This window comes from Aquarana catesbeiana, linkage group LG01 (assembly GCF_042186555.1).
Source record: "Aquarana catesbeiana isolate 2022-GZ linkage group LG01, ASM4218655v1, whole genome shotgun sequence".
In the NCBI taxonomy this organism is placed as follows: Eukaryota; Metazoa; Chordata; class Amphibia; order Anura; family Ranidae; genus Aquarana; species Aquarana catesbeiana.
Genome location: NC_133324.1, coordinates 235,808,711 through 235,836,270, shown reverse-complemented (window position 1 = coordinate 235,836,270; position 27,560 = coordinate 235,808,711). Strand labels below are relative to the sequence as shown.

The window sequence follows — 27,560 nt, the reverse complement described above, 5'->3', positions numbered from 1 at the left end:
TAAAATCCTGGGTGGATGAGGACCCAAGCTTGCTGTATGCTGGTTTATATTCTAGCCACCAAGAAGATAGTTCTGCAACTCCTAAATATAAGCAACTCTGGCTCTTACACTCACCCACCCCATCTCCAGCACTGTCCTCCTCAAAGACTCACGATCTAGCACCTGTTTCCTTCTGGGTTATAGGACTCCCAATATTATTTAAATCACTTCCTGTAAACTCAGGACTTAAAGGCTCTACCCCTGCCCTTGGGTCACAGGAAAATGCCGAAGAGAGCGGAGCTACTTCATCATGTCACACCACTTACGGCAGCATTTAGTACCCATGCAGGGCCGTCTTTACCGCAGGGCAAACAGGGCAGCTGCCCAGGGCCCTGTCACTGTTTAGGGCCAAAAGCAGAGCAGCCCCTTAAGCCCGCACGCTGCCCGGAAATCGGCACATAATTGGCACATAATTGGCGGCGCTCCTTGCTGTGCCTGCACAGTCACTGCTACCTGTACAAGTGTACATGATCAGAGGAGCAGAGGCCTCGGTAGGAGGTAGGAGGAGTCAGACTGCGGAGTGGAGTGCTGTTAGAGTGCTGGATGGTCAAGGGAAACTACTGTGGAGAATTGATCGGAGCTGAGCTGACCAGGTGGACAAGGTAGGTCTTCTTCCGCCTCCCCTGGCTCTCCATGTGTAGAAAGTTTAAAAACGAGTGAGGCTGTGGCTGTATTTTTTTAATACAGAGCACACAGCATTACAACATATAGAATTACTGTATTTAACTGCTTGATGGGCTTATTTTGGGCTTGGCTGGTTCACATGTATGTGTTTTGGCGGCCCACGTTTGCGCAGGCACAGCAGCACATTCATTTGATGTATGTAATGTAATGGAGTGCTGTGACATGAAAGGGAACTGAGGACACCATGGGACTGCTGTGAAGGGTGTCTGCAAAGTTTATTTTTAGATAATTCTATGTGTGTGTCTGTTTTTTAAGATGTCGGGTGAAGAGCAAAATTGCATGGGGGGGGGTTTGGGGCCAAAAAAAATGTTTGCCCAGGGCCCAAACCATATTAAAGACGGCCCTGTACCCACGCACCACTAGAGTTAGAAGAGGGTAAGGAAGAACTGTGATACCATGTGACTAAACAAGGTAAGAAAAGAAAATGAATTTAAAGGGTGCAAGGGCTACTATGGAGGGGGGAGGAGGACCTAAGCCCAGAGGTGAGCTTTAAAGTGACAATGAGCACTCCCATTAATCATTCACATGGGCAGCAGGGGAAGGACAGTTTGTTAAATGCCACCTCTGGGTGCAGCTGTACCCACTCTGCAATGGCTACATAGAAATTGGCTCATTAGTTGTGACCAGTTTCTGTGCAGCCATAAAATCTGCAGAAACATCGTCCCTAAATGCACATTATCTGCATCCAGGGTAAGTCAGAAGAGCTCTATTCGCTTGTAAACGCTCAGGTGAGCGGTTACGTGCAAACGCCTGTGGTGTTTGGCAATGATGTATAACAGTCCAAATCTGACAGTTGCCTTTGTTCCCACATACTGTGTGCATGTAGCACATACGCCAGGAAAAATCTACAGATTCTCAATGGTGAAGGCCACTGGCTGCTCGTGTGAGTGTACCCCAAAATCTCGGTTAAAAGAGGTAGTAACCCACAGTTGTTTAAAAAATAGAAAATTCCCTGCAAGGCAATGTCATTATGTGCTAGTATGCATTGCATACTAGCACATTAACCACTTGCCACCCAGGCCACTCTCCTACATGTACAAATCATAATTTTTTTGCTAGAAAATTACATAGAACCCCCAAACATTATATATGTTCATTTAGCAAAGACCCTAGAGAATACGACGACGGCCGTTACAACTTTTTATCTCACACGGTATTTGCGCAGCAATTTTTCGAACGCTTTTTTTTTTTTTGAAAGCACTAAAAACAGTAACGTTAGCCAATTTTTTTGCATAATGTGAAAGGTGAAGTTACACTGAGTAAATAGATACCTAACATGTCACGCTTCAAGATTGCACACGCTCGTGGAATGGTGCCAAACTTCGGTACTTAAAAATCCTAATAGGCGAAGCTTTAACATTTTTTACTCGTTACATCTTTTGAGTTACAGAGTTGGTCTAGGGCTAGGCTTATTGCTCTCACTCTAACATTCGTGGCTATATCTCACAAGTGTGGTTTGAACACCGGACGGGACTTACGTATGCGTTCGCTCCTGCGTGCGAGCACACGGGGACAGGAGCACTTTAAATTTTTTTTTTATTGTTAATTTTACTCTTTTTTTGACACTTTAAAAAAGGAAAATATATATCTCTATATATCTATATAGATATATATATCACTTTTATTCCTATTACAAAGAATGTAAACATCGCTTGTAATAGGAATATGGCATGACAGGTCCTCTTTGCAGTGAGATATGGGGTCAATAAGACCCCATATCTCACCTCTAGGCTGGGAAGCTTGAAATGAAAAAAAAAAAAAAAAAAAAGATCTTGGCGCTGTTGGTTTGAATGCAGAGGCCAGGCGTGACATAACATTGCGCCCTGCCTTCAGAACGATCATAGAGACTCCGACGACTATCTGGTCACCGATGGAAGCGGTGAGTCAATAGAAACAAGCCTGTAAGAATGATCAAGCGGCGGAATGGCTGCTATGATCATTCTTATGGTGTAGGGAATCGCCAGCTGAAAAAGCAGATATCTGAATGATGCCTGTAACTGCAGGCATCATTCAGATATTCCCGTACAATTTCAGGGACGTCATATGACAGCCGGTGGGCGGGAAGTGGTTAATAGGGGGACTTACCTTAGAACCAAGCCCACAAGCACCACGCTGTCACTATTAAGAGGAGTAAGAGGGCTGACATCTTCCTCCGGTCTTCCTTCCGGGTTTGCATCCTCTGGCTAAATGAGTGGCCGGGGTGCGATGATGCCACTCCCGCGCATGCGAGTGGAAGCTAACATTTACGGCACGGGCTCTGAAGGTCCAGCACTGTACACCGGACCTTCAGAGCACATGTGCCTGTAATGTCACCGGCTGCATGCACTCTGAATATCTCCTAAACTGTGCAAGTTTAGGAGAAATTCACAGTACCTACAGGTAAGCCTTACTATAGGCTTGTCTGTAGGTACAAGTGGTAGAACTGAGTTTACTACCAGTTTAACCCAAACAGGAGTTGAATGGTGCTTTAAAAGTTTCAATGAAAGTGAAAGCTTTGCAAAAGCTTGCTGTACACACTGCTTTTATACAAGCTTTTAGGACCCATACGTGAACTCGATAGGGCAGCCCATTCAAGTGACACACACCAAAGAAGCTCCTGCACCTATTTGTACGTTGAGCTTTGCGCGTTCTGTTGCGTGCTTCTGGCAGCGTCTGGGGTGCCATTAACAGTTAATTGCATGCGCAGTTGTGAATGCAGCCTAAAATTTAAGCTCACCTGTACAGGCAGTCCCCGGGTTACAGACAAGATAGGTTCTGTAGGTTTGTTTTTAAGTTGAATTTGTACGCAAGTTGGAAAATGTATATTTTTTAAGTGTAACTCCAGCCAAAAATACATTTACTTTTTTTGGATAGCATAGGAAAGAGTTAACACCCCTGTAATATTTGTTTTGCTGTTGCTGTGCTCGGGTTCAGAAGATTTCACTTCACTTTCTGTCCCTGTGAAAATTGGATTTTAAAATTTGTGTTGTTGTAGAAACAAGGGTTGGTGGTAAAGCTTCAGTGGAGACACCTTTTTCCCATGTTAACAGGAGTGAATTTCTCTTCCTAGAGGTAGAATTCTTCTCACTTCCTGATGTCTCCATCCATTTGTAAGTACGAGTCGGCTGTAAGTTGTACGTATGTAACTTGGGGACTGCTTGTAAATTGGAGGATGCTGACAAGTTTACACATCCCACAATATTCATACTTTCATTGGGCTCTAAACAGATCCAAGATTAGTTTTTTGTGGATTTTCACTTTTGTTAAGAGTACATACAAAAGAACATGAAAATCTACACGAGAACTGAACCAAATACAAAATATAAGGACAATGGAAAACAAAATTAAGTATGGTCTGTGCAGCACTTTAAAACTAACCTGATTGCCAGACAAACCTCCTTCTGGATTTCCGGGCAAATTTGGTCCTTTGGTGCCATAAGCAGCTGCCATAGTAATAAACCAGCCCTGCGGATAGTCTCTCTGTTTCTCTCCGTTTGAGGGTTCAGGAAAAACTTAAACACAACCTATAAAAAGAACATGCCTATAGTTAAATTGTTCAACTAATTTGCAAGAAACAAATTTTAGAATCCTTAAACCTAACTCCCAGGTAGGTGTTAAAGTATCTGTAAAACCCTCTCATATACCCACTCTGATATACAGAGATGAAAAAATCCTCCTACATAAGTTTTACTTGTTTATCTGCAGTCTTCTCTTCTCTACAACCCTTCAAAAGTGCAGATTTGTGATAAAATCCTTCATCTGTGGAGGAGCAAAGGAGGGGACAGAGAGCTGTAGCTACAGCTCTTATACACTGTGTGAGAGCCGATTGGAGGAAAGGACCCCCCCCCCCCCCCCTCCACATAGGCAGAGGAACAAAGCAACATGCAGAGCTGTGTGCTTGTTTCCCTCCCCTTCACAAATTTATGTGTCGGGAAAACTTCTCAGAAGTGACTGGCACTTATGATAACAGAGGAATGAACTCAGATCTTTGGAGAGAGATACGTAAACACCACAGATATATGTGCTTTGTTCAGATTTCATGACTGAGGTTTACAACCACTTTAAAGTATATTTAGGACTCAGTCACATTGGTGTACTTATACTGTGCATAGACCTGTGCAAAGGGAGATCTTTGCCAGCAGAGGACGCACAGGTGTCCTGTGCACCCGCATGCAGGCATTCTCATTTATGTCTATTTGGACACAGCCGCTGGTGCAAATTTTACAGCCACACAAACAGCATGTGGTTGACATGTGATAAACACCTTCTTTTCTACAAATCGCTGAGAATACAAAAGGATCAATCCCTATAACACAGGTTTTCCCAGCAAGCTTGAAAACTTCAGAAAGTAATGAATTAAATATAGGTCTACTCTTCATTTTCCAAGGGAAAAAAAAAACTAGGGCATCGATTACTTTCTTAAGACCAAGCTCAAAAGTCTACCCAAACACTTCACAGATCAAAAAATATCATTATTAAAATCATTATTAAAAACGGCTTACCTGAAATACCACAAGGATGCAACGGATGATACATTTATCCCCATTGACCATAGCTTTCTCCATAATGTCACATATGCTACTTAGATGGTGTGTTTCGATTGGATGCTGTTTACCCAGGAACGTTGTTATTGGCAAGTTATTGCTGTTAGCCAAGAGATTGAGCTGGTGAATACACATGGCTCCAACATGATGAAGTAGTTGGTTTATAACCTCATTTGTGGTGACAGCCTCCCCTGCAAAAGTCAAAGGGAAGGTTACATAGGCTAAATGGATAAGAACATAGACAACTGCTTCAATTTGGTTCTTTCCCAGGAAACCATTTTACAACTTCACTAAGGAGCTCCAAACAAATATTCTTCAGGGAAGATGTATTTGAAGTCATAAGTGCAACACAATATGCAAAAATAAGGTTTCTTGCCAGTACCAGTCAGTGCACAATGACCAACAGCTAATCCTAATACACAAAAGCTGAACTCCAGCTTCAGCTTGAGTCTTGCACAGGCACCTCTCCTGTACTGAGATTGATTACTCTGATTTCACTGCACACTGTGAGCTTCTTGCAGACTGCATTAGAAGTTGCATAGAGTCAGACATCAGATATCACTCTTACTCACTTTCTGGATGAAGGAATCTCATCATCTAGATCAGGGATATGCAATTAGCGGACCTCCAGCTGTTGCAAAACTACAAGTCCCATCATGCCTCTGCCTCTAGGTGTCATGCTTGTGGCTGTCAGAGTCTTGCTATGCCTCACGGGACTTGTAGTTCTGCAACAGCTGGAGGTCCGCTAATTGCATATCCCTGATCTAGATCTTTCCTTCCCAGTCTCACTTTCCCTGGCCCACCACTATCGTCTAATGCGTTCAAGTTGTTTTTAATCACAGAGGCCCAGGATCACATGTGAGCATTACCTAGGAAGTCTGCATGCAAAATGTCGCCTGCCTAGGAATGTCCAGTTCTCTGGACTGACATCCACCTATCAAGGCATTTTGATATTTACTTAACTACTACAAGGGCAAGCTCTACTTGTTTCCTGTCTGGTAAAACAGTGTTACCAAGACAGGAAGTGAAGGAACAAATAGCGCTAACACAGTCCTAGATAGCAATAAAACTCTCCCATGGGTTTTAATCCTCCTCCTCTTCATCTACCCGGAAAAAAAATGACTTGACAAAACACTTGAGTTACCTTATCAATCCTTGATTTACATTGATACCCACTACATGATGGAACAAATAGAGAAAAATCTCAGCCACGGCACAAGCCCAGCATGTAATACCTGTTGGCAGCCTCAGCTTAACTCCATCCATGCCAAACACTTTTACTTACATGATTCTTCACTTCTCTTCCCATTCGAATCCCCATGCTCTGGTAGTGGACTTTCCCTCAGCATCATCATGTCTAATGCAGGGCTATAGACCTTGCTTTGGTCTTGATGATGTCAGGACCCTAGTCCATCGCATACAGGTCACTAGCAAAAACCTGGTATCTCAGAATGGGGTAGGGTTATTGGCATTCCCATAGTCTGACATAAATTAGCCCCCCGCCTTAAACTTTCTGCACTGATTTACTTTCGATCACCAATGCCCTGCTACCAAGGACAGTGGAAACCATGTTGTTCAAACTATGAAAAGGAATGTTATTTATAGCTGCTATATGAGAATCTTCTCTTTTTACCTACAATGATTTAAGATACAATTTAATAGACTCCCTCAGGGCAACAAAAGCCTATTCTCCCAGGGTTATTAAAAACACCAGCAGTTGTAAATCCATTCTAAACCTGGCCATACAGTATAGAATTTTCATATTCAATTTCCTTCTTTAACCTCATATTATATGGTTTTGGTAAATCAAAAAGAAAATAGTATATTATATGGCCAGGCCTTACATTCTTACCCAGTTTTCTTGGATAATTGATGCCAATGCAAAATAACTTGTCTGGTTTAGTGGGATTCAGATGCAAGTGGAGCAAAAGCATGTAAGCCCAGAAGGATAGTGGGGTGATCATGAAGCAGGCTGACACAAATACCACAAAAATGAATGGTAACCACTGGGCCAAAAAAATAGGCTTAACAGAGATAAAGTAACCGTGTCTGATCAATCAGCAAATAAACCATACCTTTTGGATCAGCAATGATGTGAGTAACCCCTAATCGCTGACAAACCACATGGAAAGCCTGGTTCCCTGGATTACACCACTGATCAATGTAATCATTGGAACAGGTCCAGATCATGTTATTCATAGTATCATAGCAAGCACCTGCAAAATAGAAACACAAAAAACAACCAGGTCACTAAAGCACAACTATAGTCAAAACTTTTTTTTTTTTTATATTTCAAGTCGACATGGTTAAAATAACTCTCAGGTGAGCAGGTGTTACTAGGATGAAAAGTGGAGAGGATATCTCACTTTTTTAGTAGAGGAAGAGTTCAAACCTCACCTATTTATTGCAGTTTAAAATGCCACTTAGAATATTTCCTCTTAGTTTGTGTCCTGGTTGGTGCGTGTTACCAGGACAGAAAGTGAGGGGAATTTTTCCAATGGCAATCAACAAACAAGGGTTTCAATCATTCCCTACTCCTAGCTCACAACTAAGGAAAAAAAAAAGTTTTTGCCTTTCGGGCTATTATGAAGATGATGAAACTCTAAATACAATACTATTGGTAACTTACGGCTACAACAGAAAAAAAAAGCGTGAAAAGTCTTAGCAAAATAGGTCTTACCAAGTCCAGTTACTAGTGCTCCACGTCCAAGAGAGCTGCCAGCAGCATCGATGAGGTCGGCTCTGTTTGTGAACTGCCCATCAGAAATATTAAACACCAGACTGGAAGCAAGAACTGCAACAGATATATGATGATTTAGCTCATATGAAAAATCAGAAAGCTTGGAGAACATGCAGTACGTTCTGATCTCGACAAGCATATTGTTGGTTTATAAAAATTAAACAAGTAAAGACTAATTTTAAATCCCTAAGCACAAAACGGATCTCCTTCTTTCAATAAGTACTCATAGTTACAGTTCGTCTGGTTGACAAAAAGACACAAGTCCATCTAATTCAACCAATAAAAAAGGTGGGGGGGGGGGGGGTGCAACAATTATACAATTTACAGCAAGGAAAAAATTTCCTTCCTGATCCCACAAGAGACAATCGGATATTCCCTGGATCAACTTTACCTGTAAATTATAGTATCCAGTTATATTATGTACATTTAGGAACAAATCCAGGCCTTTTAAAAGGCTCCCTATAGGTAATCTATTTATTATTGGTACTTCTATAGCGCTGTCAAGTTACGCAGCGCTTTACATATATATTGTACATTCACATCAGTCCCTGCCCGCAAGGGAAGAGACTGAGATCTTTAGTCACATTCATACAGTGCATACAGAAAGTATTCACAGCGCTTCACTTTTTCCACATTTTGTTATATTACATCCTTTTCCAAAATGGATTAAATTCATTATTTTCTTCCACATTCTACAGACAATACCCCATAATGACAACGTGAAAAAAGTCTGTTTGAAATCTTTGCAAACTTTTTAAAAATGAAAAAAAATCCCATACTTTGTCGAAGCACCTTTGGCACCAATTATAGCCTTTTTTTGAGTATGATGCTAAACTTGTCACATCAATTTTTGGGCAGTTTCTCCCATTCTTCTTTGCAGGACCTCTCAAGCGCCATCAGGTTGGATGGGGAGCATTGGTGCACAGGCATTTTCAAATCTCTCCAGAGATATTCAATCAGGTTCTAGTCTGGCCCACTCAAGGACATTCACAGAGTTGTCCCGTAGCCACTACTTTGTTATTTTGGCTGTATGCTTAGGGTCATTGTCCTGTTGGAAGATGAACCTTCGCCCCAGTCCACTCTGGAGCAGGTTTTCATCAAGGATGTCTCTGTACATTGCTGCATTCATCTTTCCCTAGTCTCCCAGTTCCTGCTGCTGAAAAACATCCCCGCAGCATGATGCTGTCACCACCTTGCTTCACTGTAGGGATGGTATTGGCCAGGTGATGAGCGGTGCCTGGTTTCCTCCAGCCTGACGCTTGCTATTTAGGACAAAGAGTTCAATCTTTGTTTCATGTGACCAGAGAATTTTGTTTCTCATGGTCCGAGTCCTTCAGGTTCATTTTGGCAAACTCCAAGCGGGCAGTCACTGAGGAGTGGCTTCCATCTGTCCATTCTACCATACAGGCCTAATTGGTGGCGTGCTGGAGAGATGTTTGTTCTTCTGGAAGGTTCGCCTCTCTCCACAGAGAAATGTTTGAGCTCTGTCAGAGTGACCATCGGGTTCTTGGTCACCTCCCTAAGGCCCTTCTCCTCCGATTGCTCAGTTTGGTCAGGTGGCCCGATCTAGGAAGAGTCCTGGTGGTTCAAAAACATCTTCATTTACTGATGATGGAGGTCACTGTGCTCATTGGGACCTTCAATGCTGCAGAAATGTTTCTTTACCCTTGTCCAGATCTGTCTCGATACAAACCTGTCTCGGAGGTCTACAGACAATTCCTTGGAAATCATGACTTGGTTTGTGCTCTGACATGCACTGTTATGCTGGGTTCACACTGGTACGACACGACTGTTTTACGACTGTCATTCTACTTTACCATACATCGGTCCTACTTCCATCCAACTTGAATGAACAGGATAAGATTTTGCTCCGACTTTGAGATGTCTGACTTGTCCTTTGAGCAATCAAAACAATCCCAGTGTGACATAAATTCCTTTTACTGCTGCTGTAATCACCATGTCGGATGTCACAAGTCAGATCAGTTAAGATGATGATCCAACTTGGTTCCACTTCAATGACATTCAATGGGCTGAAGTCGGACCAAAGTAGTGCAGTAACCTTTTTCAAAGTTGGACCGAGTTGTGTCGGACCAGTTAAGTCTGCTCTCATACGGAATCATTGATTTGCACACGTCATGCGACATGTGCTCTCAAAGTCGGAGCGTATGTCATACCAGTGTGAACCCGGCCTTAACTGTGAGACCTTATATAGACAGGTGTGTGCCTTTCCAAATCATATCCAATCAACTGAATTTACCACAGTTGGACGCCAATCAAGTTGTAGAAACATCTCAAGGATGATCAATGGAAACAGGATGCACCTGAGCTCAATTGCAATGACAAAGGCTGTGAATACTTATGTGCATGTGATTTTTCTGGTTTTTACTTTTAATAAATTTACAAAGATGTCAAACAAACTTCTTTCATGTTGTCATTATGGGGTATTGTTTGTAGAATTTTTAGAAAAATAATGAATTGAATTTATTTTGGAATAAGGCTGTAACGTAACAAAAGTTTTACAAAACGATGAGAAAGTTGTTAGTTGTTTTAGATCATATTTAAAGCAGCTTTACCCCCCTCCACCCCAATAGCACAGGGAAGAGAGAAAGGGAAGATTTAAAGAGTGGTGCAAGCACAAATATGCACCACTCTTGTATACATAAACGATGGAGCAGATACTGCTGCTAGTTAGCAAAAGGGGTTCAAGCTCCTTTGTTGATTAGGAGCGATTAGTTCTGTTTTGCCATGTTTGTGACAGGCAGCACTGAGAATGCAGAGCAGGAGCTGCATGCTCTGATCTATCTGTCCACCCCCAGCTAATCCCACAGAATGTAAGAATGTATCTAAAAATCTCCTTGTGTGATGATTACCTACAACTGATTGAGGCATTTCTTATCACCTTTAAGCAGCTCACAAATGGTCTAGTAATCACCAGCCATGCTCACAATCTAGAACAATTTTTATAATCACCAGACTTCTCCTAAATGCAACAGAGCTATCATTTCTTAAAACAGAAATAACTTTAGACACAGAAGCCACAGGTGTCCTAGCCCTAAAATTACAGCTAAGTGGGAAATAAGAGAACAATCTGGAAAATGTGTAACAAAAATCAATATAGAGAACAGAGCATTGGATTGACATTGGTCTCTTATGTAAACACAGCTGATAGACTGCTCTCTACAGTGGTTACATGTATTATTTAAAAAGACACAAACTTCTAAAGGGGTTGTAAAGTCAGAAGGTTTTTTTATGCATTAAGATAAAAAGCCTTCTGCGTGCAGCATCCCCCCTAATACTTATCTGAGTCCCATCTCTGTCCAGTAATGTCCACAAGTGACTCGGCCATCCTGATAGGTCGAGCCCATTGGCTCGCACTGCTGTCCAAGTCAGTTAGCCAATCAGGAGAGAGAAGAGGTAGGGATGAACTGGGCCTCCATGTCTGAATGGACACAGGGAGCTGTGGCTCTGCTCGGGTTCCCCCCATAGCAAGCTGCTTGCTGTGGGGGGCACTTGACAGGAGGGTGGGACCAGGAGAGCTGAAGAGCACCCAAGAGGAGAAGGACCTGGGCAGGGGATTTGCACAGAGCAGGCAAGCATAACATGCTTGTTATTTCTATGGGAAAAAAATATGAGACTTTACAATCACTTTAACACTACTATCTCTCAGCACATTCACATAAGAGCTCTTTTCTTAATAAAAGGAAGGCCAACATAAGCAGCTCTGTTATAAGCCAATAAAACCAATAAAAATCTAAATTATAACTAAATGCCAAAACTATTTTTTAGTTTTGAATAGAGTGGAGAGGGATTAGAACACCTGCCAGGTTTTTATTGCTGTCTGTGCCGCCATTTGTGGGATTCACCCTATTTATCATGTTTACAATTTGACATCAAAAGTGAAAGAAAATCCCAAATCTTGGGTTGTCCCTATAACAGTAATAGGGGGGACATCTTCCAATTGGGACACTAGTTCTAGCAACCCTGGATTCCTATCATTTGCAGGGATATGCTCTCAATTTCTGTTTTGGCTTTGGGACAGGAAATGAAGGGAGATGATCAGAGACTGCAGACAAGATACAAGAGCTGGTCGGAGACTGCAGAGCTGGTCGGAGACTGCAGAGCTGGTCGTAGTTTGCCGTTCCACCGTCTAGGCAGCCCAGGTGCCGTGTACAGCCTGTCATTGACATGACTGATTGCATGCTGCTGTACTCAAGTTTATGATCGCAACACTGTATAAAGAAATACAGCAGCATACAATGACAGGCTAACCTGCGGTCCAATTACACTGAATCGGCTCAGACAGTTGGTGCGCAAGAGTCCTGGCTTCTTTCTAGAGTGGGATATTCAGCTTGTATTGTGACACCAGCAATGTTTATGTCAAAGATAAGGCAACCAGATTGATAGACAGAGCACAGACTTCCGACATTCTTTTCTCCCTATGAGGGTTTCTGTGAGAGCCATGATTTGTGCTGGCAGAAAGAAATGCAGGTGCTCTGTCTGTTATACAGAGGAGTTTTAACAAAAGCCTGGCTGGTGTCAGACTACAGCCTGGATGGTCTTGTTCTCTGGAGCTGTTCTGCTAACATCCATTATGTCACACTGCAGAAATTAGCATGTGCTCTTAATGCTGGCAGAAGGTGTTGCTCTCTCTCTTTAGTCCAAGTGTAGGGAAACAAACTCTGTGCACCACTGTAGTCAGGGGCTGGAAATTCACTCTGCCTCTTGTATTGCAGGCTGTGCTATTCTCTCCTCTCCCATCTAGCTGCTGAATGCTGACATCTCCGCTGTTGTATCTCATCAGGAAAATCAAATCATCAGCTTATGCGGACCGAGCTGCTGTATCCCTCCAGATTAAAAAATAAATAAATAAAAAAATTAAAAAGTTCCCCGCTTCCTGTCTTCAGTACAGGATTGAGGTACAATAAAAACCTGACACATACAAGAACGGTTATGTGAATTTTGGGGAACTGTCTGTGGGGATGCTTAAATACCACTACCCCCCCCCAAATGTGTGGCACCTGGGGATGGACCATTTGGTACGCCACTGTCTTAAGTTATACTTTAAAGTGTTAAAGGCAAATGTTTTTAGTTTTGGATTGAGTAGGGAAAGGTTAGACCCCCGGTCAAGTTTTTATTGCTTGTGTGCCTGCTAGGGAGGTTCAATCTCTATTCGTCTTGGTGACCGCTGTCACTGAGTGAGGGAACACAAAAATTCTGAATTGTCATCAGAGCAACAGGTGAGGGAATATCCTTCAATAGGGAAATTCATTCCTATGAGAATTCAGTTCACTTTGGAGAGGACAAAAAAAAAAAAAAAAAAAAAAGGAAGAAGAGTAGGCTGATGTAGGTTTTAAACTACAACTAAAAAGGCAAAACTTTTTTTTCTTCATTTTAGATAAGAGTGCAGAGGGATTAGAACACCTGTAAGGTTTGTATTGCTGTCTGTGCACATGTTAGGGAGATTCACCCTCTCTATTAGTTCCATTTACTATTCTCATGGAAAGTGAAAGTAAGAGAAAATCCCAAATTTTGGGTTGTCCCCAGAAAAGTAATAGAAGGGAAATCTTCTAAAGAGACGCTAGCCCTGGTGACCTGGGGGTCCCCAAGGAATTCCCTTAATTTGCAGGGATTTCCTTTCACTTCCTGTTTGAATATGGGAAAGGAAGTGAAGGGAAAGCTACACAATGGGACACAGATGGCAAAAAAAAAAAAAATTGACGAGGGTTATAACCCTCATTTGTTCTAGCCAAAGTAAAAAAAAAAAAAAAAAGTAAAGTAATCTTTACAATCAAAAACGTGATTTGTCCATGCAGTGAAAAAAAAAAAAAATCCAGTACCTTCCGGTACACAGAGAAGCAACTGACTGGTCCTTGGTAGTTGGCCTAGCACTGTCACAAGGAGTAGAAAGACAAATCTCAGACCCATGTGAACTACAACTGGAGTGTCTCAGGGCTTACACAGGCTTCCTTTTCTTTATTAACAAATTCTTGCATATATTGTAGTGAAAGTACAAAAACACCATAGCAAATGTTCAAAAATGTTAACTAAAAGATGTGGCCATGTTAGATAAACATAGTGCCTAGCAAAGGTCTTCTTAAAGTGCAAAACCTGTGGGGGGCGTGGCCTGGAGCAGCATGTGATAGGACGCTAGGGACTGGAGCTCCGCCGGTCGAACATCCTTAACCACTAATCCTACTACACCGTGCACTCCCAGAAGCCCGTGAACGGCCGTCGCCACTTTGTGAACCTGCCGGGATCATGTTCACACAGAAAAAAAACCTCAGACGCAGTGGCTAAACTCGGTAAATACTGCCGAAAAGAGAAGGACCCCCTGGGACAAGATGGCGACGACGTGCCAAAGGAAGAAGCCTCCATGGGGGCGGACACAGCGAAGGTCCTTGAAGCCATCACGGCCTGTCAAGAGGCTGTTACAGCCTGCCAGATGAATCTTACAGCCAAGATAGAGGAGGTAAAAGTTGATATCTCCCTGGTGAGGCAGGACTTTCAGAAGCTGATGGAGAGGGTCACTGAGGCAGAGGCCCATCTGAGCAGTGTGGAAGACTCCCTCCCCCCTTGCAAAACTCCACAGATGCCATGCAAGTGAATCAGCTTCTCTAGAAACAAGACGATATCGAGAACAGACTCCGCTGCTGTAATCTTCGGTTCATCGTTCATCATTTGCCCAAGGGGGGTGGAGGGGAAAGGCCCCCCCCACGTTTCTGGAGAGGCTACTCAGCGATACATATGGCAGGGAGGCATTCTCCCCTACGTTTCTTGTAGAGCGTGCACATCGCATGTCGGGAAGGCCGCCACCAGTTGAGGCACCCCCTCGCACTTTCATTGCGAAATTTCTCAATTTCAGGGATAGAGATACCATCCTGCGCCTCAGCATTGAAAAAGGAAGCATCCTGTTCGGAAACAAGATGGTTGCTGTTTTTCCAAACTTCTCGGCAGAAGTACAACGCAGACGCAAGTCATTTACAGAAGCTAAACGGCGCCTCCACATTAAAAACATCAAGTATGCCATGTTATTCCCAGCTCATTTCTTTGAAGACTCTGAGGCTGCCATGGCGTGGATTGAACAGAGGGAGACCCACAGATAAGTAAACCTGTTTATTCATTCCCTCTCTCTCCTTTTGACCCCTATGCATCCTTGCACCCTGCCACCCTTCAGAAGTGGCACAGAGTGAATTGACTGTCTCATGCCGTTCTATTTGTCACTTTCATCCTGGGATCTTGACTCAGGGAATGTCACACTAGTGTGGGCCCCATTCAGCCCTCACCCAGTATTTCCTCTGAGATGAGACATGATTGCCACTAGGGATCATTGCATCAGCATGCACTTACCTCCCCCTCCCAGCTCCCTACTTGCTGAAATGACTTATGCACCCATTTAAGGCCCGGTCCATCTCCAACATCCCGTTTATGAACAAAACTTCTTCATTCACTGGCATTTACCGGCAGAGGAAGACATCACCCTAGAGAGCTCACTCACTGGAGTGAGCAATGTCCTGTAATGTGTTACGTTACACAACAAAGTTTCGCCCCACTCATTACAGCGAGCAACCTGCGATGGCACAGACTGCCCAAGTGCTGAGCTGCACATATCCTTCAAAATTTTGAACTGTATGCATATCCAGAATTAGCGGCTTCTGAACATGACCTGCTGCCCACTAACCTTTTCTTCACAGGTTGGACTATGTTTATGACATGTTGGCAGTTAGGGGTTCATGCCCACGCCAGTTGGGGACAGTGCAGGGTGCGGTGGGGGGGACTTATGTTTTTTGTTGCAAGATGACATGCTAACTTACCTCGTTAGGCTCGGTTCACACATGGGCGGCACGACTTGCAGGTCGCCTCAGCGAGGCGACCTGCAAACGACTGCCGGGGCGACTTGCGAGACGACTTCTGCATAGAAGTCTATGCAAGTCGCCCCAAGTCGCCCCCAAAGTAATACAGGAACCTTTTTCTAAGTCGGAGCGACGCGATTAGAACGGTTCCATAGCACAGAACGGGAGGCGACTTGTCAGGCGACTAGGTCGCCTGACAAGTCGCCCCAGTGTGAACCGAGCCTTACTGGTTCTTTTACTTGCTATTATGACAAAAGGATCATACTGCTAGATGATACATCTTCCTAAGATGCGTACATGTATGAGACAACTACTGGGGGGACTCAGAGTCCTGGAGTTCCACAAACTAATCCTTATAACTAGGGTTGTCCCGATACCGATACCGAGCATTTGCCCAAGTACTTGTACTCGGGCAAATGCTCCCGATGCTTCCCCCGATACCTGGAAGACAGCTGTGATCGGCGCATGGGGGAGTTACAAGATTCTCCCCCAGCGGCTTTCAGCTGCTTTAGTGACATACAGCGGTGATCGCTCACCGCTGACTGTCACTGCATCCTCCTCCGTGCCCCCTCCTTTCCTCTGTGCCTCTCCACTGTCCCCCTCCATTCTGCTCTCCTTATCTGTCCCCTCCGTTCTGCTCTCCTTATCTTTCCCCTCCGTTCTGTTCTCCTTATCTGTCCCCTCCGTTCTGCTCTCCTCATCTGTCCCCTCCGTTCCTCTCTCCTTATCTGTCTCCCTCCGTTCCTCTCTCCTTATCTGTCTCCCTCCGTTCTCCCCCTCCGTTCCTCAGTCCCCCTCCTCCTTCCTTTGTGTATAGATAGAGTCAGCTGACTCTGTCCATTCACAATAACTGAAACTTTGTAATCTCCTGTGATTACGATGTGTCAGTTTATGAATGGAGAGAAGCTGCTGTCTTCTCTCCATTCATTCTCAGTGCAGCTGAGGCTGCAGAGAAAGGGACTGGGGAATCTCTATCCTCTGTCTCTTTCTCTGGCTCAAGGGGCAGATATCAGAGGTCTGTTAAGACCCCTGATATCTCACCAAAGCCCCCCAAAAGGGCTGATTAAAAAAAAACAAAAAAAAAAAAAAACAATAAAGAATAAAAAAAATTATTGTAAAAAATAAAAGTTGTAAATAAAAAAAAAAAAAAAAAAAAAAAAAAAAAAAAAACACACACATACACCGTTCACCCCCCCCCCCCCCCCCCAAAAAAAAAGCAAGCACTGTTAAAAAAAAAAAAAAAAACAAAAAAACAATGTCACGTGACATTTAAAAAAAAAAGTATCGGTAATCGGTATCGGCGAGTACTTGAAAGAAAGTATCGGTACTTGTACTCGGTCCAAAAAAAGTGGTATCGGGACAACCCTACTTATAACCCATGGCCACCCTGAAATTCCTCACATGGAATGTCCGCGGCATGCGGGACCCTTTAAGAGGTCGGCCATATTTTCACTTTTCAAAGAACAAAGGGCTGATGTAACAGTTCTGGTGGAAACTCATGCCGAGGGCCCAGTATTGCTGACACTTAAACGTCCATGGGTGGGGTGGACTTACCACTCCGTCCGCACCATCCACTGTAGAGGGGTTTCGGTCCTCATTGCAAAGACCACACACTTCGAGCTCCAGGACTCAGAGATAGACCCAGAGGGCAGATATGTATTCTTAAAAGTCAAGATGCATGGAGATTTGATACCTTTGATGGCATTCTATATACCACCACCGTTCAACTCTGCCACACTGTCTGCCGGGTTTAGCTTTATGGCATTACACCCCTCTATTCCAGTGATATGGCTGGGCGGTTTTAAAAATGTCCTAGATCCACACTATGATAGACTATGTAGGTCCAAGACCACAAAGGACATCCCCCCACCAGACGCAATTTGCTAGGTTGCTGAGAGACTTCAATCTAGTGGACTCTTGGAGATCCAAGAATCCCACAGAGAGAGCCTACTCTTGCTTCTCCTCATCCCACCACTCCATGTCCCGAATAGACCTCATCCTTCTGTCCCAGTCCCTACTACGGACGTGGGATTTTCCCCTAGGTCACTCTCAGATCACTGTCCCTACTGGGCCACGCTATCCTTGCCACATAACAGACCTCCAGCTACATGGAGGTTAAACCCCTTCTGGCGGACGCTGCTCCCAGAGGGAGATGACATAACTGACCTGGAAACAATACTTAACCACTAATGGAGGCACTGCATCACAACAGATAGTTTGGGACGCATTTAAAACCCACGCTCGCATGACACTTACTATGCATATCAATAAGATTAAGCGCACCTCAGAAACAACAATGACTGAAGCCACGGAGGGTTTTCTCTCGACGGAGAGGGCATTCATGGAAGACCCCACTAGTGATAGAGCCACTAATCTCAAACTACGTTCTAGGACAGTGGACTTAATGCATTATGAAAAGTCTAGGGCCTAGGCGAAAATTATTCTTTTGCAGACAAAAATCATTCGTACACAGGGAAGGGGCTGGAAAACTTTTGGCCTATCTGGTGCATTGCGAGGAGAGACTGCCCGTGGTGATTTCACATCGCTCTTCTGGAGATGCACTGATAACAGAGCTTAGCCAAGTCGCGATGCAATTCAAAAACTTTTTTACCTCACTATATACCACATTGGCCCCAGATGATACATCCATGATAGAGCCATTCCTCTCTGAGCTACATATCCCTCAGTTGACTGAGAAGCAGGTTGAGAAACTAGAGGCACCACTCACGGTGGATGAGATCTCTGGGGCGATAGCGGAATTCCCCAGGTCTAAGGCTCCGGGCTCAGATGGCCTACAGGTGGAATTCTACTCCACATAGTCTGAACTACTTGCTCCTAGACTACGGTCGCTTTACAACTCCATCTTTACAGACTCCGAACTACCAGAATCCATGAGGGAAGCAACGATAGTACTGATTCCCAAACCCGGTAAGGACCCACATCTCCCAGAATCCTACCGCCCCATCTCCTTACTTAAGGTGGATGTCAAGATACTTGCAAAAGTGCTTGTCATCTGCCTCAATAAAGTAATCTTATCATTGATGCATGGGGACCAGGCGGCATTTATGCCAGGCAGAAATACCTCCTTCAACCTTAGGCGTCTGTTTATCAACCTTCAGAACACCCATGACAACCCGGGGTCCAGGATAATTGTGGCTCTGGACACTGCCAAGGCATTCGACTCGGTCGAGTGGGGATACCTATGGGCCTGCCTGGGCAAATTTGGCCTTGGCTCTAAATTTATAAAGTGGATTCATTTGTTATATCAGGCCCTGGTTGCTAGGGTGGTCACCAATGGGTGGCCCTCTAAACAGTTCCCCCTTACCAGGGGAACAAGACAGGGATGCCCTCTGTTGCCACTGCTTTATGCGATGGCAGCAGATCCACTGGTGATAACCATACGCGCACACCCTGATATAGTAGGGCTTAGTAGGGGGGAGGTAACGCAAAAAATCAACACTTACACTGACGATACTCTGCTGTATTAGGATGACTTGGCTAACTCTCTCCTGACTGCCCTAGCCCTGATAGAAATGTTTGGCACTTTCTCCGGACTCCGCATCAACTGGGATAAATCCCAGATACTCCCCCAGGACAGCTACCCACCTCCTAGAGACAGAGCTATGCTCCCCTTACAGAGTAGATAGCATTAAATACCTGGGAACACGGACCACACGGGACCCAGCTGATTTCATTTGGCTCAATATGACTCCACTCTATGAAATGCTTAGGCAAAAGACCCAGATATGGGCCCGCCTCCCATTAGGATTGATGGGCCGAATAAATCTTGTAAAAATGGTTCTCTTGCCCAAAATATTATATATGATCTGGCACACGCCAGTGTATCTGGTGCTTAGACATTTGAAATCGATGGAAGCCATTCTAAAATCATTTATATGGGGAAAAAATAGGCACAAGCTCTTCATTGACAAGACAGACAAGGATAGGTTCCTTTGTTTCTTTTGTCCTGGGTAGTCACAAAACACCGGTGATCCCTTTGTGACAATAGTAGGGAAAGTGGAAAGTGAAGGCAGGCTTGACGAGCGCAGGTCCCTGTTGTACCATATCAGAAGGGTGTGGACCGTAGTCTCAGTCAAACTCAACTTACCCATATTCCATTAATACATCCCCCTATGGCACAATGCAGTCCTGCCAGAATTCAACTCAATCCCAGACAGTGAGGTGTGGAGCTCTAGAGGAATATTCTATCTGTCACATATCAGTCACGATGGAAAATTGAAAAATTTTGACAGGCTGAAATCTGAGTTTATACTCCCAAACCAAATGTCTTCAGGCGACCTCTCCCTTGGCACTTGTCCCTTAATGGAAGCCATCAAATGCCCCGACCCCAAAAAACTAATTTCTCAATTTTATGGCATGCTAGCACTCCCCCAGGCGACCACATCAGCATATGCCTTGAAGATTAGATGGGAGGAAGAGATGGGGCCTGTGGCAGATGAGGAATGGAGTGATGCCTTAGACACATGTAAATTGGTCTCTCCCAGGCTATCTCACCAACTTACTCAAGTTTTCATAATACACCGATCATACCTCACACCGCTTCGAATCTCCAAGTATAAGCGAGACCAGTCCTCCAATTGTCCAATGAGTAGCCAAGCTACAGGTACATTCTATCACCTGCTGTGGCAATGCCCCAAGATTAAGACATTCTGGTCACAGGTGATACAGTTCCTACATGACATAACGGGCTCCCCTATGCCGTGTCTCCTAGGTAAATTTCCTGAACCGGAATTAGATACATTTACCAAAATATTCCTGAACGAAAGCCTATTTTCCACAAGGAAAGGTATAGCTAGAGTTTGGATGAGACCCAATCCACCAGAGCTCTCACACTGTATAGAAGAAATCAATAATACACTGCCCAATAAGAAGCTTATCTATTCACATAGAGGATGTCCCTCGAAGTATGAAAGGATCTGGGATAGGTGGCTTAAGGCTCCTGAAATTAGCACCTAAATGGGGATAAGTGTACCATGACTCTTCTTCTCACTGGTCTCTGCATCTGAGATACGTGTGGGAGTGGACTTGAAGATACAGCAGTACAATACACATAGTAATGTATAACCTAAGGAAAAGGATACCAGTTTTATTGTCATATACTAATAGCATGTATTGTGGAGGGATGTTGCTGTGTGATATCTAAATACGATCCTGTAAATTCTGTCAGAAGTATGTCACAAACACTTTATCCATGTGTGCTTTCTTTTTTGTTCAATAAAATCTTGTTTAAGTAAAAAAAAAAAGTGCAAATCCTGTACTGGGAGAAATATGAAGGTTGCCACTGCATGCCTATTTTTGAAAATACCAGCTTCCTGGCTGCCTCCGCTTTTCTCTGAAAACGTATACACTGGTCTGGATCAAGAACGCAAGTCAGCAAAGTCAGTGAAGTCAGAACTTCTAATTTATGTAACTTTCTGGGACAGTAACAAAGAAAGTACTAAATGTACTCCAATGACAGCCAGGGAACTAGTATTTCAAAATGTGAAGGAAGTAGCTGTATCTGGAAGCATTAGGACACATTTCACACTACTTACTTTTTAGAGACGACAAGCCAGTAGTTCCACCGAACAAAGACCTGGTTGCAGAACTGCCAGATCCTCCTGGGGGAGGTACTATAAGTACCAAATATGTGCCACATGTGTACATGGGAGTTTTTCTTAACATTTTTAGGGGCAGGCCACAGCTTGTGTTTGCAGCTGTAACAAAAATTAAATTAAACAATTTTACAATATGATAAGCATTTACATTTTTATTTGGTACAATGGCATTTTATTAATTTTTTTTATATAAAGTAGCCCTTTTGAGCTACATGTAGAAATGCAACGATTAATATTTTTTGTAGCATCAACAGATTGGAAAAACCGTACTAACAACATTATGGCAAACTGGTCAGTATAAGTGGTCTTGCACTCGGTAGGTCTTGGAATTGATTGCATCTCAGGGACTTCATTGCTTATCAAGCATAGGCCTTTAAGGATAAGAATGGATGATAGAGGTTTTAAGTCCTCATGTAGCACATCAAACAAACTGTGGACTGAAAACTACTTAGAACCCCCAAACATTTATATATATATATATATATATATATATATATATATATATATATATATATATATATATATATATATATATATATATACACACACATACACACACACACACACACACACACACACATACATATATCTCAGAGGCCCTAGAGAATAAAAAAAAGTTGCAATTTTTTATGTCACATGGTACTTGCACAGCTGTTTGTCAAACACAATTTTTTTTGTAAAATATGATAGGATGTTAAAGAGGAGGTCCGCCCACCACTGCAAAAATTAAAAGCCAGCAGCTGCACATACTGCAGCTGCTGACTTTTAATAATCACTTACCTGTCCTGGAGTCCAGCGATGTCGGCACCGCAGCTGATGTTTCCATCAGCTGTCGGGTGCATGCCGCCTTCATTGCAAGTAAGGGAACCAGGCAGTGAAGCCTTACGGCTTATGCCGGGAACCCTGCTAGGCTGCGCTCCTCTCTCCTACTGGCCTGGTGACAGGGGAGGAGGGAGCCCCAGCCATGTAGTCAATACCAGCGGCTGAGGCTCCTGGAAGTGGGTAAAGCATACTTGTTAAAGACAGGTATGCTGCCCCCCCCTCCCCCCAAAAGGTGCCAAATGTGGCACCGAAGGGGGGGGGAGTAAAATGAGCCGAAGTTCCACTTTTGGGTGGAACTCCGCTTTAAGTAAATAGATACCCAATAAGTCAAGTCTTAAATTTGCGCGTGCTTGTGGAATGGCGCCAAACTACAGTACTTTAAAGTCTCCATAGGCGACGCTTTAGATTAAAGAAAAATAATTTGATCTAATGCTTTAAAAAGGCCTTGTTTACATCAGGCGTGAACCGGAAGTGGTGTCATGACATTGCTCCCGGTCGCCTAGGTCAACGAGATGAGCAGAGGCCATCTTTCCTTTGCTAATCTCAATGGCCAGCCACTGGGGGTAGGGGGGTTTACCTCCAGCAGCTTCTTAACATGATACAGTGGCTAATTAGCCACTCTGAGTATTTTTATCAGAAAGTTATGCTAAAGATAATACCAAAGTTAAGGCATCGAGCTGTAGCCATAACACCAGTATTAAACTGCAAAGCAAGAACATACTTTCCCAGTAAGGCAGTCGGCAAGTGGTTAAAGCAATAGTAAATCTTTACTTCTTTTTTTTCTATTTTCAGTAGCAGATTTGATCAGTATGCAGCTTCTTTATCTTTTATTCCTTCTCTATGTTCCAGGTAAAGCTGGTACCATGACCGCTGACCCAGGTTTCCTGTTTCAGGGTGGCTCCTTTCCCTTGCCACATCCTATGGCGCCAACCTTACATGCAGGGACTACAGTTGTGTGACTCTACACTGTGTGCATCAATAGAAACACGCAGCCAAAGGATGGCAAGAAACTCCCCTGCTCCTCGATAACAGAATAACTGGAGACTGCACTGTCCACTGTTAACTCCTTCCTGTGAAGACCAAAAGTTCAGGGAAGCAGCACTGACGGAGCAGAAGGCAGCAGCAAGTTGTAAACTGCAAGTGGCAGGGTTAGAATTTTAACAAACACTTTACTAGGGAACATTTATTTCATTGTGCTTAGTGTAAAAAAAAAAACAAAAAAAAACAAAAAAAAACAAAAAAAAACAAAAAAAAACAAAAAAAAAAACCCACACGTGTAAGACTTTTTTAAGCCACTATAACAGGCAGTGGCGGCCAGTCCACATGGGGAGCAGGGGCTCTGCCCCCAAAGCCCGCGCCATCTGTGGGGTCGTGCACTGTGCGACGTGCAGGACCGACAGGTCTCTACCAGGTCCCTCACCCCAACACAAGAACGTGAGCACAGCCCGAGGTCCCAATTGGAATGTTTTATGTTGTCCTCGGGGCGCAGCACTCCCACCCTGCAAAAGCAGCGAATCAGCTTCGGCTTCCTGCCTGGCCAATCAGGACAGGAGGCCGAAGACCGAGTCGACACAGAAGCCGCTGCACCAGGGGAGCCGTGACTGCTGGAGTGCTCTGCCCGTAAGGTGAGTGCAGACCTACAGGGGCCCGCCTACGCCCCCCCCCAAAAGCTTCCAGCACCAGCTGCCACTGATTACAGGTACAGCTAAAACAATTTTATTGGCCCCAAACACATGAGCATACTAATGGACATGCAGTGCTTGAACAAAGTCTCAAAGGCATTCAGAAATATACTAGTATACTGTAACTATAATGTTCTACCACGAGCAGAAAAATGGCACGACCCCACAGATGGTGCGTACAATGTTCGGAACATATAACAAATATCATTGCACTCACCAGTTTGGTCCTCTTTCAGTGTATTTGAGATTGTTGATCCAGTTAGAGCAGCAAGGGTTGCAGATGGAGACGCTCTGTATCTAGATAATCGACTGAGGAGCATTTCATTAATGCTTTTGGCTGACTCGCCCTCTTTCCTCATCAGTATAATACGCTCATGAAGAGGTAATGCCATGTAGACTCCATTTTCTCCCTAAAACACAAGCACACATACAAGAGTTAGAAGCAAATGGAACAGTCAAATAAATATATATTATATATTACATAAAAAAGGTGTAAGAGCCATGTCTTGCTTATCATTCAGGCAGCTATACCATACATACTAGGGGAGGAGTGTCCGCGAGAGGAGGAGTTTTGGCATCAGTGGGAGAAATGGTGTGCTATCATTGGTGTCAGTGGGAGGAATAGTGTGCCATCATTGGTGTCAGTGGCATATATTATGCCTCATTGTTAATACCAAGGGCCAGATAAAGGCAGGCAAAGGACCACATCCGGCCCCCAGGCCCAGACCACCAATTTAGGCTGGGTTCACATACGTGGGTTCGTGCCTGGGGTCCGGTGCGTGTCTGTTCACTGGTTCAGGTGCGATTTAGGTCCGCATTTTTGCCCGAATCCGCACCTGAACCAGACAAAAACACAAGCACAGGTCCCTTTTGCAATCCGTTTCGCAGCTGCCCCAGACCAGTGTGAACCTGTGTTCTGCCGAGAAAGTTCTGCTCGGCGGCTAAGTTCCCCCCTCTGGCGGAAACAGCCGAAGCGGAAAAGCTGAAAATCAGCTGTACACGCCGCCTGTAAGAGGGCCCCTCGCGGGCTCGCTTCGCTCACCACGCTTCGGGCACGGCCTCGCTCGCCACGCTTCGGGCACGGCCTCGCTTCGCTCGGCTCTTTTAGATTCCCCCTCTAGGTCCACTTGGATGGTGGGGAAGGAACCTGGACCTAGGGCGCAGGCGCCGTGTACAGCTGATTGAAGCGTTTGAGCTTCAGCTATCTCCGGCGGCTGACAGTAGTCCGTACTGCGCAGGCGCTACGCCTGCGCAGTACAGGGGGGAACTTATCCGCCGAGGGAACATTCTCGTCAAGACACCGGCCCCATTGAGAGCCAGTCACACTTGCCTGTCATGTCTTAGAGTTAAGAAACTTTGTCCTCTACGGTGAAGGACAAGGAGACAGAAGTGTTCTTGGCTGAGGCAAGACGTTAGAGACCCGACTCGGGATGGGCTACTGGCACTGCAGGAGAAGACTCGGGCCTACCGAGCTATTTTAACTGGCCAGACCACAAAACTTCGGCTAGCACAACAGAAGACATATTTTTGAGTTTGGGGATAATAGCGGACTCCTGGCATACTTGGTCAGACCAGAATATGTCCCTGAATATATAAAGAGTATCTATAACATGTACAAAACAGAGGTTACTGACTCGGTGGAGACACTGCAAGTCTTTACGCAGTTTTATAGAGAGCTCTATGTGTTGTGTGCCTCTCAGGGGCGAGATGAATTGATGACCTACTTAGCTAATATTGATCTTCCCATATTAACATGTGAAGACAGAGACCTACTGGAAAAGAATATTACTGTAGAAGAGGTTGAAGGGGCAATGGCTTTTGCGCCCCAGAAATCTCCCGGTCTTGATGGTCTGCACTCAGAGTGGTACGGCACATTCACAGATCTTTTGGCCCCCCGTCTGCTGCAGGTCTTTAAAATCGGTTAGATTGCCGCCGTCCATGAGAGAAGCTCTGGTGGCTCTGATCCAAGGACCCTAAGGAGTGCGACTTATACCGCCCGATCTCGTTGGTGAATGTGGACACAAAGATATTGGCCAAGACTCTGGCAGGGAGACTTCAAACGGTCATGCTAAAACGTATTAATGTGGATCAAATGGGATTCATTCCGGGTAGATGTGCCCAGATGAATGTCAGGAGACACTTTGTAAACCTTCAAACCCGGCATGACAACTCCAGGGCAAGGGTAGTAGCCTCCTTAGATACTAAGAAGCTATGTGATTTGGTGGAGTGGCCTTAATTATTCCAGCTGTTGGAATCCTACGGGTTTTGCCCTGTCTTATCTCCTGGGTGAGACTACTGTACACTTAACCGATGGTGGGACTACAGGTAAATGGTATTATCTCGGAAACCTTTCCTATTTTTCATGGGACTAGGCAGGGGTGCCCACTGTCGCCCCTCCTCTGGCCATAGAGCCCCTCGCTGCTAGGTTGCAGCCCAGTGATACTTTTTCTGGCCTTCGCGTGGGGTGGTGGAGGAACGCATACCCTTATACGCGGAAGACATGTTATTATACCAGAAGGACCCAGGTCCCCCACTTTTGGCGGCTTTCGGGTTGATCCAGGAATTTGGAGAATACTCTGGTTTCTGTATTAACTGGACTAAGTTGTCTTTCCCATTGATGAAGGTGTGATGATTTCTGACAATTGCCCCACTCCATTATCTAGTTCTTTCAAATACTTGGGGATTTTAGTGCAACTCCCCATTTCTATGTTTTTGGATTTTTGGAGGTCAATTTGAAACGGATCATAGGAGCATTTTGTGAGAAGGTACATAAATGGCAGACTCTCCCACTCACAGTGATGGGTCGAATAAATGTATTCAGAAATGATTTTTGTCCCACAATTTTTGTATATTCTTTCGATTTCCCTGTTTTTGTGCCAAAGCAAGTCTCCCGGGGCATATAATCTATTGTGGTGGGTTTCCTGTGGGGATCCCGTTCTCCTAGGGTGTCTATAACTGTATTGAAAATACCCATTAATTATTAGCCCTCCCAGACTTGCATTGCGAACTTTGCATCTCAACTGTCCTTCCTACACTGGCGATTTTTCCCCCAGAATGCCATTGCAACTACGTTGCTGGAAGCTGCAGTGGCCGCTTCCCAGGAGACCCTTTTAAATATGATTTATAGGAAAGGTGTCCCAGGTAGGAGGATGGGCTCTGTGATGGCGCTTCATGGTAGAATTTTTTAAAAATATGTTCCCAACATGTAGGAGATGCATCTTTAAGGCTCTGCCCTAATAGTCAGCTATGGTGTAATAGGTCTCTGACGGAGTTCTTTAGGCTAGAAGATGGCTATGTTTGGGCCCAATTTGGGGTAAAGTACCTACATCATGTATACCAGGAAGGTAAACTACGCTCCTTTGATCAACTGAGGGACCAGTTAGGGATACCCAGGACCTAACATTTTATAGTATCTGAAGCGCATCAGGCAGCAATCGTGCAGTTTAGTAGAGGTGAGGTTCAGGTTAAAAATACCTCTCTGGAGACTACATTGTTGGACCCTGATCCAGCCAAGAGAATATCCAGATATTATCTGGCGTTGGAGCCTGGGGATCCTGGTCTGATAGGTCTAGATAGATGGCTATTGCACCAGAGCTGTCGGA

General features: G+C 44.4%; 1 protein-coding gene across 3 annotated transcripts in view; it reads right to left on the bottom strand.

The window, feature by feature from the left end:
• HECTD4 (HECT domain E3 ubiquitin protein ligase 4) overlaps nucleotides 1–27,560 on the bottom strand; it is a 282,112-nt gene that overhangs the window by 154,867 nt on the left and 99,685 nt on the right. For all 3 annotated transcript variants that reach the window (XM_073625973.1, XM_073625959.1, XM_073625965.1), the window contains exons 8-13: nucleotides 24,176–24,368; nucleotides 21,392–21,553; nucleotides 7,927–8,040; nucleotides 7,322–7,462; nucleotides 5,205–5,437; nucleotides 4,081–4,226 (exon numbers count right to left, since the gene is read on the bottom strand). In XM_073625973.1, the coding sequence (XP_073482074.1) occupies nucleotides 4,081–4,226; nucleotides 5,205–5,437; nucleotides 7,322–7,462; nucleotides 7,927–8,040; nucleotides 21,392–21,553; nucleotides 24,176–24,368 (989 nt within the window). The remainder of the gene's footprint in view (nucleotides 1–4,080; nucleotides 4,227–5,204; nucleotides 5,438–7,321; nucleotides 7,463–7,926; nucleotides 8,041–21,391; nucleotides 21,554–24,175; nucleotides 24,369–27,560) is intronic.